The following is an 11808-nucleotide window of genomic DNA, read 5'->3' as shown; positions in this document are numbered from 1 at the left end:
TCTGTTTCAAGGTCCAATTCAAGGTGCTGGTTTTGACCTTTAAAGCCCTACATGGCATGGGGCAAGATTATTTGAGGGACTGCCTCTCCCTGATTACATCTGCCATCCCACCAGATCTGGCCGAAAGGGCATGCATACAGGGCCCATCGGCTAGGGAGCTACATTTGGCGGGTCCTAGGCAGTGGGCCTTCTCTGCCATGGTGCCTGCTTTATGGAACACCCCCCCTCCCCCGAAGTGAGGCTGGCTCCATCCCCGCTGATTTTCTGGAAGTCCCTCAAAACCTGGTTGTGCCATCAGGCCTGGGGACCCCGTGCTGCCTAGGAAATTCTGCTTGTTGAAGTCCGCTCATCTTAAAGCTGCCAAGGTTGAGAAACACTGTGCTAAACCAAAGACAAACTACACCATACATTAAAGGGACACATAAAATGCAGCCCAGGTGGGCATGGGACAGGGCTGAGTGGATGAACAAGAGGTGGGTGGACACCTCTGAGCAGGAGAATGCAGAAATGTAAACAAGAATCTGTCATTAATGGGCAGTGCTAGGGCTATATATCAGAGGAAATCCAAGTCTCCTGTCCTGAATGGATGGCCCTCTAAGACAACATTAAGTGTTTCAAAGCCAGTTGTGTACAGATTCTGAATCAACATTATGCGCATTCAGAAACCATCAGTTATCTATTATGCCAGCATCTCTTTTGGGGGCCCCAGATTAGATAGGCCAACTATTTTAATCTCTGTTTTGCATTTTTGGCAGTTTTGGGGGAAAGGTTTAATGGACAAAATGGGAACCACAAGGCTTACGCGTACTCAAGGGACACCTTTCAGTCTTTAAAACTTTTGAAGTTTGCTGTCAAAACAACTTTATACCCACTCATTTTAGGGAGCCCTTGAAATGCCATGCAAAATCTGGATTTGGCCTCAAACTGACAGAAATGGTGCACTTATCATGATATGACAACCCAGTTTATGATTGTGCAGTTGGTATTTGAGAGCAAGTAGTTATATATAGATTAGTCTTATTAAGAAGTCTTACAGCATTTGCCCACAGTTGCTGCCATGCAGAAACATTTCTTGACCAAATTTATAGTTGTACTAACTGATTAACGGAACTGTTTAGAAAGTTTTTGGAGTTCAGTCTTCTGCAAATATTAAACAACCTCGTTTTGTAAACTAACCTTTGGGTTTATGGCTTGTCTTTTTCATTTGTACATCACATGCCTGCCCTAATATTTGAAATGAGCTTTAGTATTGACTTTGGATTGGATTCACATATTACAAGGGCCATGGTTTATTTAAACACGATTTGTGAGAAAGCCACAATTGATGGGGATCCCACAATACCCTAAGCCCAAATAAAACGCAGCATAATTTAAGGACATGTGTGAAAATAGCTAATGGCTTGACTGGATGAAACCATTCCTGAAGATGGATGTCTTTGAACCGGAGAGCTAAATGGCAACTTTTCATAACAGCCAAGACTCCACAATATATTTTCATTTGTCCTAGGATTTTGTACTTGGGAGAAATGACCTTGAAAAGTTCATCCCCTCCATACGCCTATTCCTTGTTACTTTGGATTCAATCTGTACTACTGAGAAGGAAAAAGAAAGAAGGGAAGAGAAAAAGCAGAGCCAGAAGACTCCAATAGCAGGGGCTTGTCTTGATGCAGACCTCAACACGGCCTGGTGATTTGTGTTGCCTGTAATCCACCCAGTTCAGCCTGCCTGTATATTAAGGTCAACATCTGAGGCCTCATTCTGAGTCCCTTCTACATTAGATATTAATGGCCCCAAGAGATGGGGTTTCCCTCAGTTCAACCTGGATTCTGAAACACCCTCCAAGGGTTGACTAACTAGTTTTGTTGCTGTTTGTTCTTTATAGGGCAATCAGCCCATTAGTTTAAGTCAGCATTTTGCTGCCGTGTAGAATATCAATTCCTGATGACCACTATCAGTGGCTTTGAGTAGATGTTAAATAGAAGTGGCAAGAAAATAGTAAGCTGTGGTTCACAGCTGTGAGAGTGCAGAGGCATAGTGATCTGATACTATTCCATTTCTGCATATAAGAATAGAATCACAGAAAAACTGTGCCCCCAATCCCTGATTCGGGAAAATGGTAAATAATTCCAAAGCCACAGAGAGATGAAGTAGGATTAACAAAATCACACATTCTCTGTCTGTCTTCCATAGGAGGTGTGGCAGGGTGACTATGGCTGATTCTGTCCCAAATCCAGGCTAAAGGATTAAGATAATTAATCTTTTCCACAAACATCTGCAGCTACACAGAACCCCCATCTTAGAATATTGCCCTCCTAAAGAATGCTTGGGACTGAGCAGTATTGTTGGTGAAGGCTCCAGGAAATTATTTTTCAGGAGAGGGCAGTAGAGTAACAGGATCACTCCATCACCATTCTCCGGACCCATCCAGTCACCCTCTCTTAGCTAGCTCAAATAAGCCAAGGTGGACAAGGGTCAAGAAAGCATGGGATAGACGGAGCATCAATAAGTGGCTATGTTCTCAGGTTTCATAAGCGGGAAATGTTCCCATATAATTAGAGCAGACAGTGGATGATTGCCCACCACAGTAGAACTGCATTAAAAACAATGTTCCAAGTCACTATGAAGATGAGCAAAAAGGGCACATATCTTTCCCAATGGGTCTTTGAGGTCTCCTACATTGTTTCTTCTGGATCAGTGCTTGAACATCCTAAATAGGTCTCTTGAATAGCTATTTAAGAATATAATGGAAGTCATGAAGTTAATTTTTCAGTATTGAGGACTATTATATTGCACAATTCCCTCATTGTAGGTTTAACTATTACAGTTTGAGGTGGGGCAGGTTTCCTATGTGATTGTAAGTTTCCCTATAATATTGTTTCATTACACTGGTGGTAAAAAAATGTTCCAGTGGCACACTTCAAAATGTTGTGTTAATGATAATTCCTTTCTAAGAGGATTTTGCTTCTTTATTTTAGAAATCAGGAACTGACCCCACTTATGTAATAATAAAAGTACAGTTCTATTTCTTTCTTTCTACTTTTCCCCCAGTTTTCTGCCATATATTTAAATATAAGGATCGTTCTTTGCACTGCCAACATTTTTTCCGCTGGAATGATTTAAAAACTGGTTTCAATGTATTGCTTCACACAGTTCAAAATATATAGAGCCCTCCCCTTTTTTTATTTTGCAAAATAAGTTAAATACACCAGAAAAATTGATTAGAGTGAATCTGTTTATTTTGTTTAATAGTTAGGTATCACTCAGTTGCATTCAGAAACTTTGGTAAAAAAAACAAACACACACACATACACACATAATAAGTTTGAGATATATATTGTTTTGGAAGCTGGATTTAGATTTTAGGGCTGGTATCTAGTCTGTTTCTACTGGCCGAATTTTCATTTGCACAACTTTAAGAGAGTAATCTGATGGCCTGAAGGGTAACCAGATCACACCGTTTTCAATCTCATAAGGAACATTGTTCCTTGGATCATATTGGCCACCTGAGTAGTAAATCCCATTGAGATTAGCAGCTTGACAGTTGTTATACCACCAGCCACCTCCATATACCTCAGCACAATTCTCCTCCCACTGATCGCTGTCATGGTCAAAAGTACTAAATTTCATGTTAGTGTGAGCTGTATATTCACTGCCATCTTCCTCTGATCCTTTGATCAGGGCATCCCCTGCTGTCCCTTTATAGTTGGAGACTCTGAGCCTATAACCTTCTGATTCAGAACCTACATGTATATTATATTCCGCATGAGCTTTATTGCCCTCCCAGTCTTCTATTTCGACCCGAAGGACAGAGTCCTTTTGGGTTAGGATATGGAGAATTTCATTGCCCAACCAGAACTCTCCCCTCCCTTTGACATCCAAGCTGCCGAAGCCTTTCTTGTAGTCTTCCCAGGTCCGGTTAAAATTCAGTGACCCATCCGATCTCTGTTGGATCAGAAGCCATCCTCCCAAAGTAGTCTCTTGGTCGCAATAAACTGAAAAAACCTTAGCGGATCCTGCTGGCATGATTCTGAAAATGCCACTTTGGGCACCAGAAGTGTGTTTTTGGTGGATATCCTCACAGTCTAAAAAAACAAAGTTGATCAAGTTGACAGAAGTTTTCAGTTAAGTTTTATTACAAGCTCACAGGAATCCAACAGTAATATTGCTGAAGTCAACTGTCTACACTTAATGTTGTGCTACATGGAAAGACATTTTGTGTCCTCCCCCACCCACAGAGAACACTTAGGTTTAAATGTATTACCACTGGAACTGCCTTGCTAACCAATTACTCATGATAAAAACTCATTGTACCCCACCTTTCTTAAATGGCAACAAACAGACACGTGGCTTTTATTAACTGAACAATGTCATGGATTGCAGTATTTGTGTCAGTTTGGTTGCAAACTTCATTTTTGCTCCCTCCACTATTATTTTCCATGAACTGGATGGATACCTGTCCTGGTGTTGCCTTTCCCCAGCTTCTCTTCTGCATTCAAGCTGTGTTCTTGTAAATCAGGACTATGCTCTGCATTATCATGTTGCATCTCTTCTACATTATGATCTGATTCAATGATTCTTCTTGACTTGGTCTCATAGGTAGAACCCCCTTTGTTGAAGGTGCTACTGCTACTGCTACTGGATATCACTGTCTTGGAATGGGATGAAGTGCTACTTGTCTTAGAATGGTCTCCATGGGAGGAATGGTCAAATCTTGAGAAGTCATCGATTTCTCCCTCCCCTATTTCTGAGAAAGTGTCCCCTTCCTGTATTTTTGATGTGTGGCTGAAGGATATGCTTTCAGAATCTGCCTCTGAAGGTTGGGGGGCAAAGTCATGAGAGCCACTTCCCCCACCTCCACCACTGACATGGTAGGAACTTCCCACTTCTTTAATGAAACCCTGCAAATCAGAACAGTCTGAACCATCAGGAGTTTTAAATTCTTCAGCTATCTCTTCTCGAAAACCATCAGGCCCACGAATGACTTTTTTAGTGATGGTTTTGATACATGTACGGCTGGTATGAACACCAGTAGAAGGTATTATTATTGCCTTGCTTGTAGATGGTTTTCCAGATGTCTCTGCTCCGGGAACAACGTACTTGGTGTCCGATAAGGATCCTTTAGAATCTTCCAATACTACCTTGAACACCTTTATACTGTCAAGTATATTTGCTTCTTGTTCAGTCAGAGAACCAGATTTATAATGTCTGGGAACAGTAGAATCTTTCACTTCTGTTATTTTCAGTGCCTTCAGGGGAAGAACTTCTGCTTCCGATCCCAAGCTAATGGCAGTAACTTGTACAAGCTGCTTCTGTATGTTTCCATAACCCTCGGTGTCCAGATTGTAGTTGAAAAGGCGAGCACAAGATCCTTTGCAGGCACGTATCTTAATATCAGTGTCCACCTAGGCCGTGATGGTTTGGGGAAAAAAAAGTAGAGATTTGTAAGTGAACTTTGATTCCTAAATCTTTCAAACATTTTGCAACCCTAATTGTTACCCATCACTAATAGTAGCTCCATTGTTGCTTGAAGTAGGGCCAAATTCTGCCATAAATGTAGGGGGGCAATCTGCAGCCATAAAATTATATGTGGCCTTTGGCTTCATTTTGTATGACTCTTGATAAATTTGAAAAGGCCTCTGCAAACAAACTGTAGATGTTTAATATCTTTTCCCTGGCATTCTGCTACAGAAATTAAAAAGGGGAAGAGACATTGGGTAGCCCATCCATGTTGATGCTGATTCCACACGGAAATTGCTTCAGTCTTACCTACCAACTGATTATTTCTGGGGAATGGTCCTCAACAAAAGAAAAGGTTGCTGCTGTAAAACAGGAAGGAAGGAAGGGAGGGAGGGAGGGAGGGAGGGAGGGAAGGAGGGAAATCTATCATACAAAATAATATTTCCCTAATTCCACAGTGGTTACTGAAAACACCTCATTGATTGAAAACATATAGTTGAGAAAAAGGAGCATGGGTAGGTACAGTATATGCTCCAGCATTTTTAAAAAGGTATGTCTTAAAAGAAAATGGCACAACTCACTTCTAAACGTTTCAACTCTCCAATTTGATTCTGGATTGAATTCTGCAAGGTTTTAATCCTTTCTACTTTATCAGCAACTCTCTGTTTCAGTGCCACCAGCCTCCTTCTTAGATCATCAGATATTTGTCCATAGTTCTTATCTAATTCTGAAATAAAAGAAGTTAGTGTAGCCACAGCCTTCATACAGTATAAGTGATCTAAAAATATGGATTAACCAAAACTACACAGCCTTCCCAGCTTGGCGTCTTTAAGATTAGCCAGAACCACCTATACAATAGTTCAGTAGTATTGTATATGTGTTTATAAGACTGGATAGAGTCTTAGAGATAGAATACTATAATTGCAATTTCTTCCTAAACCTTTTCTCTCTCCCATCTACTACTTTTTACAAAGTACAGATGTGGATTCAGATCAGAATCTAATCTCTCTACTAGGAAGGAAAGAGTTCATTCCATTCTTTTGTGCTGTTTTTGTTATTCTAAATCATCCCATAGATTTTCTCTCACCCACTGTAGTCCCAATTTATATAGGGCTACATTGCTATTTGTAAGACTTGAGGGGGGAATCTTCTTATTTTTAGTTTTGGTTCTCAGAGAGCCATTCTATTAGGTTAGCATTTGGAACTGAAGGAACCACCTGCATCTCTTTATATATGGAAGATTCCCTCTTGTTTAGTCTTCCAAGCCACAGCTCCTTGTTCTGCATCAATACTCAGCACAGGCATCTCTGTTTCAGGCGCAGCTAACCAAGCAGAGCAGTGGGTGGCTTAGAAACAGCACATATTTGGCATGCATATTTTGGAATATGACTTCCTGCTTTTCTTACTAACCCTAACATTATGACATGAGTACTGATGGTGAGCAGGAGGGGGCCCACATCCAGGGGGAAAAACGCATGTATAGTTTAGAGGCTTTGAACTTTCCTTCGAAGAAACTCAGAGCAGAACTGCCTTGATTTTGGGGTTTATCTGTGAAGGTTTCCCATGGCCTTTCAGTTTGGCAGGATTTTCTGTCTAGTAGAGTAGGACAATAAACACTAGAGACTCAAGCTACTGTCTCAGTGTGGTTCTTCACTGTAAGTTAGGACACACTAAGTCATGTGTTCCAGAGATGGTACTGGAAAAAAATATATGGGTCTGAAACCATAGCAAGTAACTTTTGGAAGGGAAAGTGAAGAAAGAATGTACTGGAAGAAACACTTTTCTAAGATTTTGTTAAGTAATTGGTCAAGAGGACACAATTATTGTGATCTGGAAAGAACCTGAATTAGGCCAGAATTAGATAAGAACACTTATTATCAATTTATTTCAAATAGTTGTGATAACCCTGAGGTAAAAAGGGTTATTTTGAACAAGCATGTTCAAAAACCCAGCTGACAATATTTAAACTCAATTGATTTCACATGCCAGCCTTCCCTAATCTGCCTTCCAGATGCACTGGAAGAATTCAAAGAACTTCAGATACCTTTCAGTTTTATGGGAAATTTTTAACCTACATATAATTGAGATTAAACTCACCTTGTTCACTGGGCAGATATCTTTCCAGATAGTTAAAAATTTCTTGTTTCAAAATATTGGATGACTTATAGCTATTTTGGTTATCCAAGATCACTTTCTTAATTTTTTCTATTCTGTTTTGAAAATCATGATTTGTTTCATCTATGAGTCCCTGAATCCTGCAAGATGAGGGACATTTAGTGCCCTAAAATAACAGAAACAAAACAAAAGGGTACATAAAACAATTGTCAAATAATTGACCAATCTTCAGATGTTATAAAGTAGCTGAGATCAAACACCAGGCCAAGCCATAATCTTTGTTTGTTTTGAGTTAGACTGATAGACTCAATCATTGTGGTTTCCTATGACTAATCATATTGTGTGAACCCAAACCATGGTCAAAAACCTCTATGCTTTGTACAGATTTGCATAATTACCAAAGCACATTTACTCAAAAGTAAATCTTATTGTATTAATTGATCGTATTTGCACAACAGGAACGATTCCGTTATCCACTCTCCAATCCATAAACTCATATTTCTGTGGCAATGCACAGGTTGAGATGACTGTGTCTGTCATATGATGACTATTTTTGTAAGTTCTGCAAGTTCTCTACTTTCTGGCTATTTATTTTTTCCCCCCACTCTGGAGGAGAAAATTAGTTTAAAAAAATCCATGATGGGACAATCAGGAATGGATAGACTTATTAAATTCCATTCATTTCTGCTCTATTCTGATCCCTCTTCGTGTGGTAGCAGAAAACGAAAACTATCAAGGAGGTCTTATAGTTCTTCTGGGATAGTTGAATAGCTCATTTGCTTCTCTGCTAGTTCTTACAATACACTTATCCCCAGTGACCCAGTTGATTGTGTTGCAACAGGCTTTCTCTTAGGAAACTGAACAGAATTGTGGCCTGAACTGTTCTTGATCAAGACATTTCTAATAATTATTTATTTAATGCTTTGTTTTAATTAGTTCAGTAAACTTAGAAAAACATTTTCAAATCAGGAGCTCTCCACAGTAGCTGATAATCATTCCCAAAAGATATAGAAAATCAGTGAACTAGTTATTCAAAGTAATCTTTTTGTGGAAATTACTGAATTGTGAATGTGTTTCTCTACTGCATCTAGACCATGTATATCTAATACATTACAACAGGGGAAATGGTGGTTTTACATGAGAAACAGTGTGATTAGTCTGCTATTGGTGTTCTTATTATTTGTTGGCTTACCCAGTCCTCATCAGCACATACTGGCCAATCCTTATCATATTTGCAGTCAGTCTGAGTTTTATGCTCTACTATTCTGGGGCCACGCACTCCTCCTCCAAGTTCTTGAAAGGAAGATCCATCACTTGTTGCCTGTCATGAAATAAATAAAGGAGGGCAAGGAAGGCTGAATTAAGGCTGAAATTAAAGGCTGAAAACTCACACAGTAATAACTCCTTGAGTCATAAATAACTCATATGTCTTTAGTTGATAATCCTTGACATTTGTTAAAAATAATGTAAACTTCAATCACATTTAGATATTTTCTTGCAATTATTTGACTATTATATTTTTAATAAATAGGTAATAGTCATGCAAAGAACCACAGCCCATAAAGTCTAGAAGAGAGACTCCATCTCTGGCAATATCAATGTTGGTACCTACTTCCTAGTTTTATAAATATGGATTGAATGATTAATATCACTACTCTAATCCTCAAAGCAATCCCCCTTTCCCACAAATGGATGACATCACATTAGAACTGCTTGGTTAGGGCCCATGGAAGTACACATGAAGATGTAGCTGGGATTAATTTAAATCCCACTGATTTCAATAGGATTTCAATGTAGCTTGCTTGTTTAGTTTCAACCAATGGTGTTCTTAGTGCTAAATCAGCATGTTACAAAAAATATTAAACATTATGAATTAGAAAGTGTAATTAGCAATTGCACTACTAACAAGTATGTCAGATAGCCAACCTGACTATTCATCTAATTAGAATTTAGTTTTTGTCATGGGACTTTAAATTGTGAAGAGTATGGATTGACATATAGTAAAAGACTTCCTTAATATTTACCATTATAGTAAAATTAGAAGATTAAATGAATAACAGCATCTTTGTTTTGATGCTCACTATATTAAAATGTATATGAACTAATCAGAATTATTGAAATATTGCAAGTATATAGTTTATTTTAAATACAAAACTATCTCTAAATTCAAACCAAAGTATTTTAAAATAGTATTATAAAAATGGTTTATAATGCAAATCAAGGTGTCACAAATTACTTTGCACTGGGATTATTCCTAGAACTATGTTGTTTCTGATACAAATGAAGACCATGTCCTATGGATTACTCATCAGATTATTCATAACAAATGATTAAAGTCACCTAAAATAAATTATTAAAATGAGCAATACTCTATCAGTCGTGTTCAAAAGTTATCAGGAATTACAAAGTTATCAATGAATCAGTGAATAATGACAATGCTGTATCTCTAGGACTGCCTTTTTATAATCAGAGCTGGGCTTAAACGGCAACCAAGGAAGTAATATGCTGTATTCTTGAGTTCCATTGTCCCAGCTTTTTTGTTTAGAAAATAGCAGAAGACTTTGAAATCAATAGGATTCTAAATAGGCGTGTATAGTTTTACAATACTGTATCAGTTTTATTGTACTGCAGCGGTAATTAACTGCTGCTGTATGAGCCTGAGTCCTGGTGGCTGTATGAACAAATTTCAGCACATCTTAAAAGATTTTTCTTTAATAATATTATAAATATCATAACATGTTCAAACATGTCTTCTAGATTTTGTATGAAGAATATAAAGGAAATATATATGAATGTATTTTTAGTAAAAATTTATAAAGTAGTCACTGGTCCTAGTTAAGTAAGATGATGAATAGGCTTCAACTTAATGAGCCTTTAAAAATGCAAAGGCACAGCACAGTACAGTATGTGCTGCATCATAATGTTCTTTTGGGTACCAGTCAATGGTCCGAAGATTGAATTTTTATATGCAACTCGTTGAACATAAGTAAGAGCTAGATGTGGCACTGAGATTTTTGCACATGTGCAAAGCTAAATACAGATTTCATCAACAAACCTCCAAGTTGGCCCAAGAATTATACCACCCCTAAGAGAATATTTGAAGGGGAAAAGCTTGTTATTCAGGATCATATTACTGTTTATTTGATCGTAAGGGATGAAATATGTTGCTCCTTAAATAGGTAAGCAATAAAAGGAACACAAATCAATACAACCAGTAAAGAAACAAGAGAACTAGATAAAATATATTCATACCAAGGCATTGTTGAAGCACAGCAGTGCACAGAGAACTCTTAGCTGAAACATCTTCAGAAAGGTATGGATGTGGCACAAAGCAATACCCTTCACTTAGATATTTTTGGTTGTATTTCAATCTTTCTTTTGTCAGTCCCCCACCCCTTCCTTCATTAATGATTAGTTTCTTTCTGTTTGCAGAGGCCTATTGCAATCTCTGAGTTTGGTGACCCAGGAACCCTTGCACAAGCTCTTCAGTTTGTTTTCTTGCTGTCTGGTTGCCCAATGCTAGCAAACATGGCAGGCAAGTGAAGGTTGATCCAACCATATTCCAGGAACCGGGCTTGTCTGAAGGTTGAAATGAGTCATTTTGAGGTAAATTATAGAGAAAAAACCAACATGAAGTACAGGGCAAATGTAATGCTAAATAGATAGCATTTCTTGCATTATAAGAGTACATTACAAAAGACAGTTGCTGTCAATCTTTCATAGCTCATTGTAATACCTGAATCTAAGAGGTCTCTGCAAGGGAAAAATATTTGTATAAATTCTGGAGAATTTGCCTACTCCAAACCTTTCAGCTCCCCCCCAACCCCGCATCCCATGTGTCTGTGATGGAGGAGGTGAAAACTACCAAGGAGACAGAGACAGAAGTTTCTAAAGAGACCCAGGTTTTGAGGGGCATCTCTTGAATGCTGTCTCAGAAAAATGAGGGTCAACTACCTTAACAGTAAGTGGTTCGCAAGAAAGAGGATAAGTTAGATATCTGGGGAGGGGGAGTTAATTTATCCTTCCAAAAAGCTGGGTAAGATGGAGCCAAATCTAACTAGATCTGAAAAAGTTAAGTACATTATTTGTAAGAACCAGAAACTTCACATGATATGCTTCTCTATTCCCCATATGACCCAGTTAAGTTTGTTGCATAAATAGGATCATTTTGCATTTCTATTCATATCAATATATCTTCCTACCTGCAACACTTCTGTCTTATCTGGATTAAATTTC

The 11808-nt window shown here is 38.4% G+C and overlaps 1 protein-coding gene across 1 annotated transcript; it reads right to left on the bottom strand.

The window, feature by feature from the left end:
* Window positions 1-3214: 3214 nt before the first annotated feature.
* On the bottom strand, window positions 3215-10936 carry FGA (fibrinogen alpha chain). Its single transcript, XM_063310151.1, has 6 exons — window positions 10825-10936; window positions 8765-8893; window positions 7555-7738; window positions 6039-6184; window positions 4454-5402; window positions 3215-4082 (listed from the first exon to the last, which is right to left on the bottom strand). The coding sequence occupies exons 1-6, from the start codon at window positions 10873-10875 to the stop codon at window positions 3373-3375; spliced, it is 2169 nt and encodes a 722-aa protein (XP_063166221.1). The 5' UTR covers window positions 10876-10936; the 3' UTR covers window positions 3215-3372.
* Window positions 10937-11808: the final 872 nt, after the last annotated feature.

Source organism: Candoia aspera, chromosome 8 (assembly GCF_035149785.1).
Source record: "Candoia aspera isolate rCanAsp1 chromosome 8, rCanAsp1.hap2, whole genome shotgun sequence".
Taxonomy (NCBI): Eukaryota; Metazoa; Chordata; class Lepidosauria; order Squamata; family Boidae; genus Candoia; species Candoia aspera.
The sequence above is the reverse complement of the archived record's forward strand: the minus strand, read 5'-3'. Positions and strand labels throughout refer to the sequence as shown.

Bases quoted from the DNA above. Each gene is read 5' to 3' on its own strand.
- FGA (XM_063310151.1), bottom strand. From the start codon at position 10,875: ATGTTTCAGCTAAGAGTTCTCTGTGCACTGCTGTGCTTCAACAATGCC. The intron at 8,894-10,824 runs GTATGAATATAT...ATTTCATGACAG, and splicing joins TGTGCTTCAACAATGCCTTG to GCAACAAGTGATGGATCTTC. The intron at 4,083-4,453 runs GTATCCATCCAG...TTGTTTTTTTAG, and splicing joins GAAAGGCAACACCAGGACAG to ACTGTGAGGATATCCACCAA.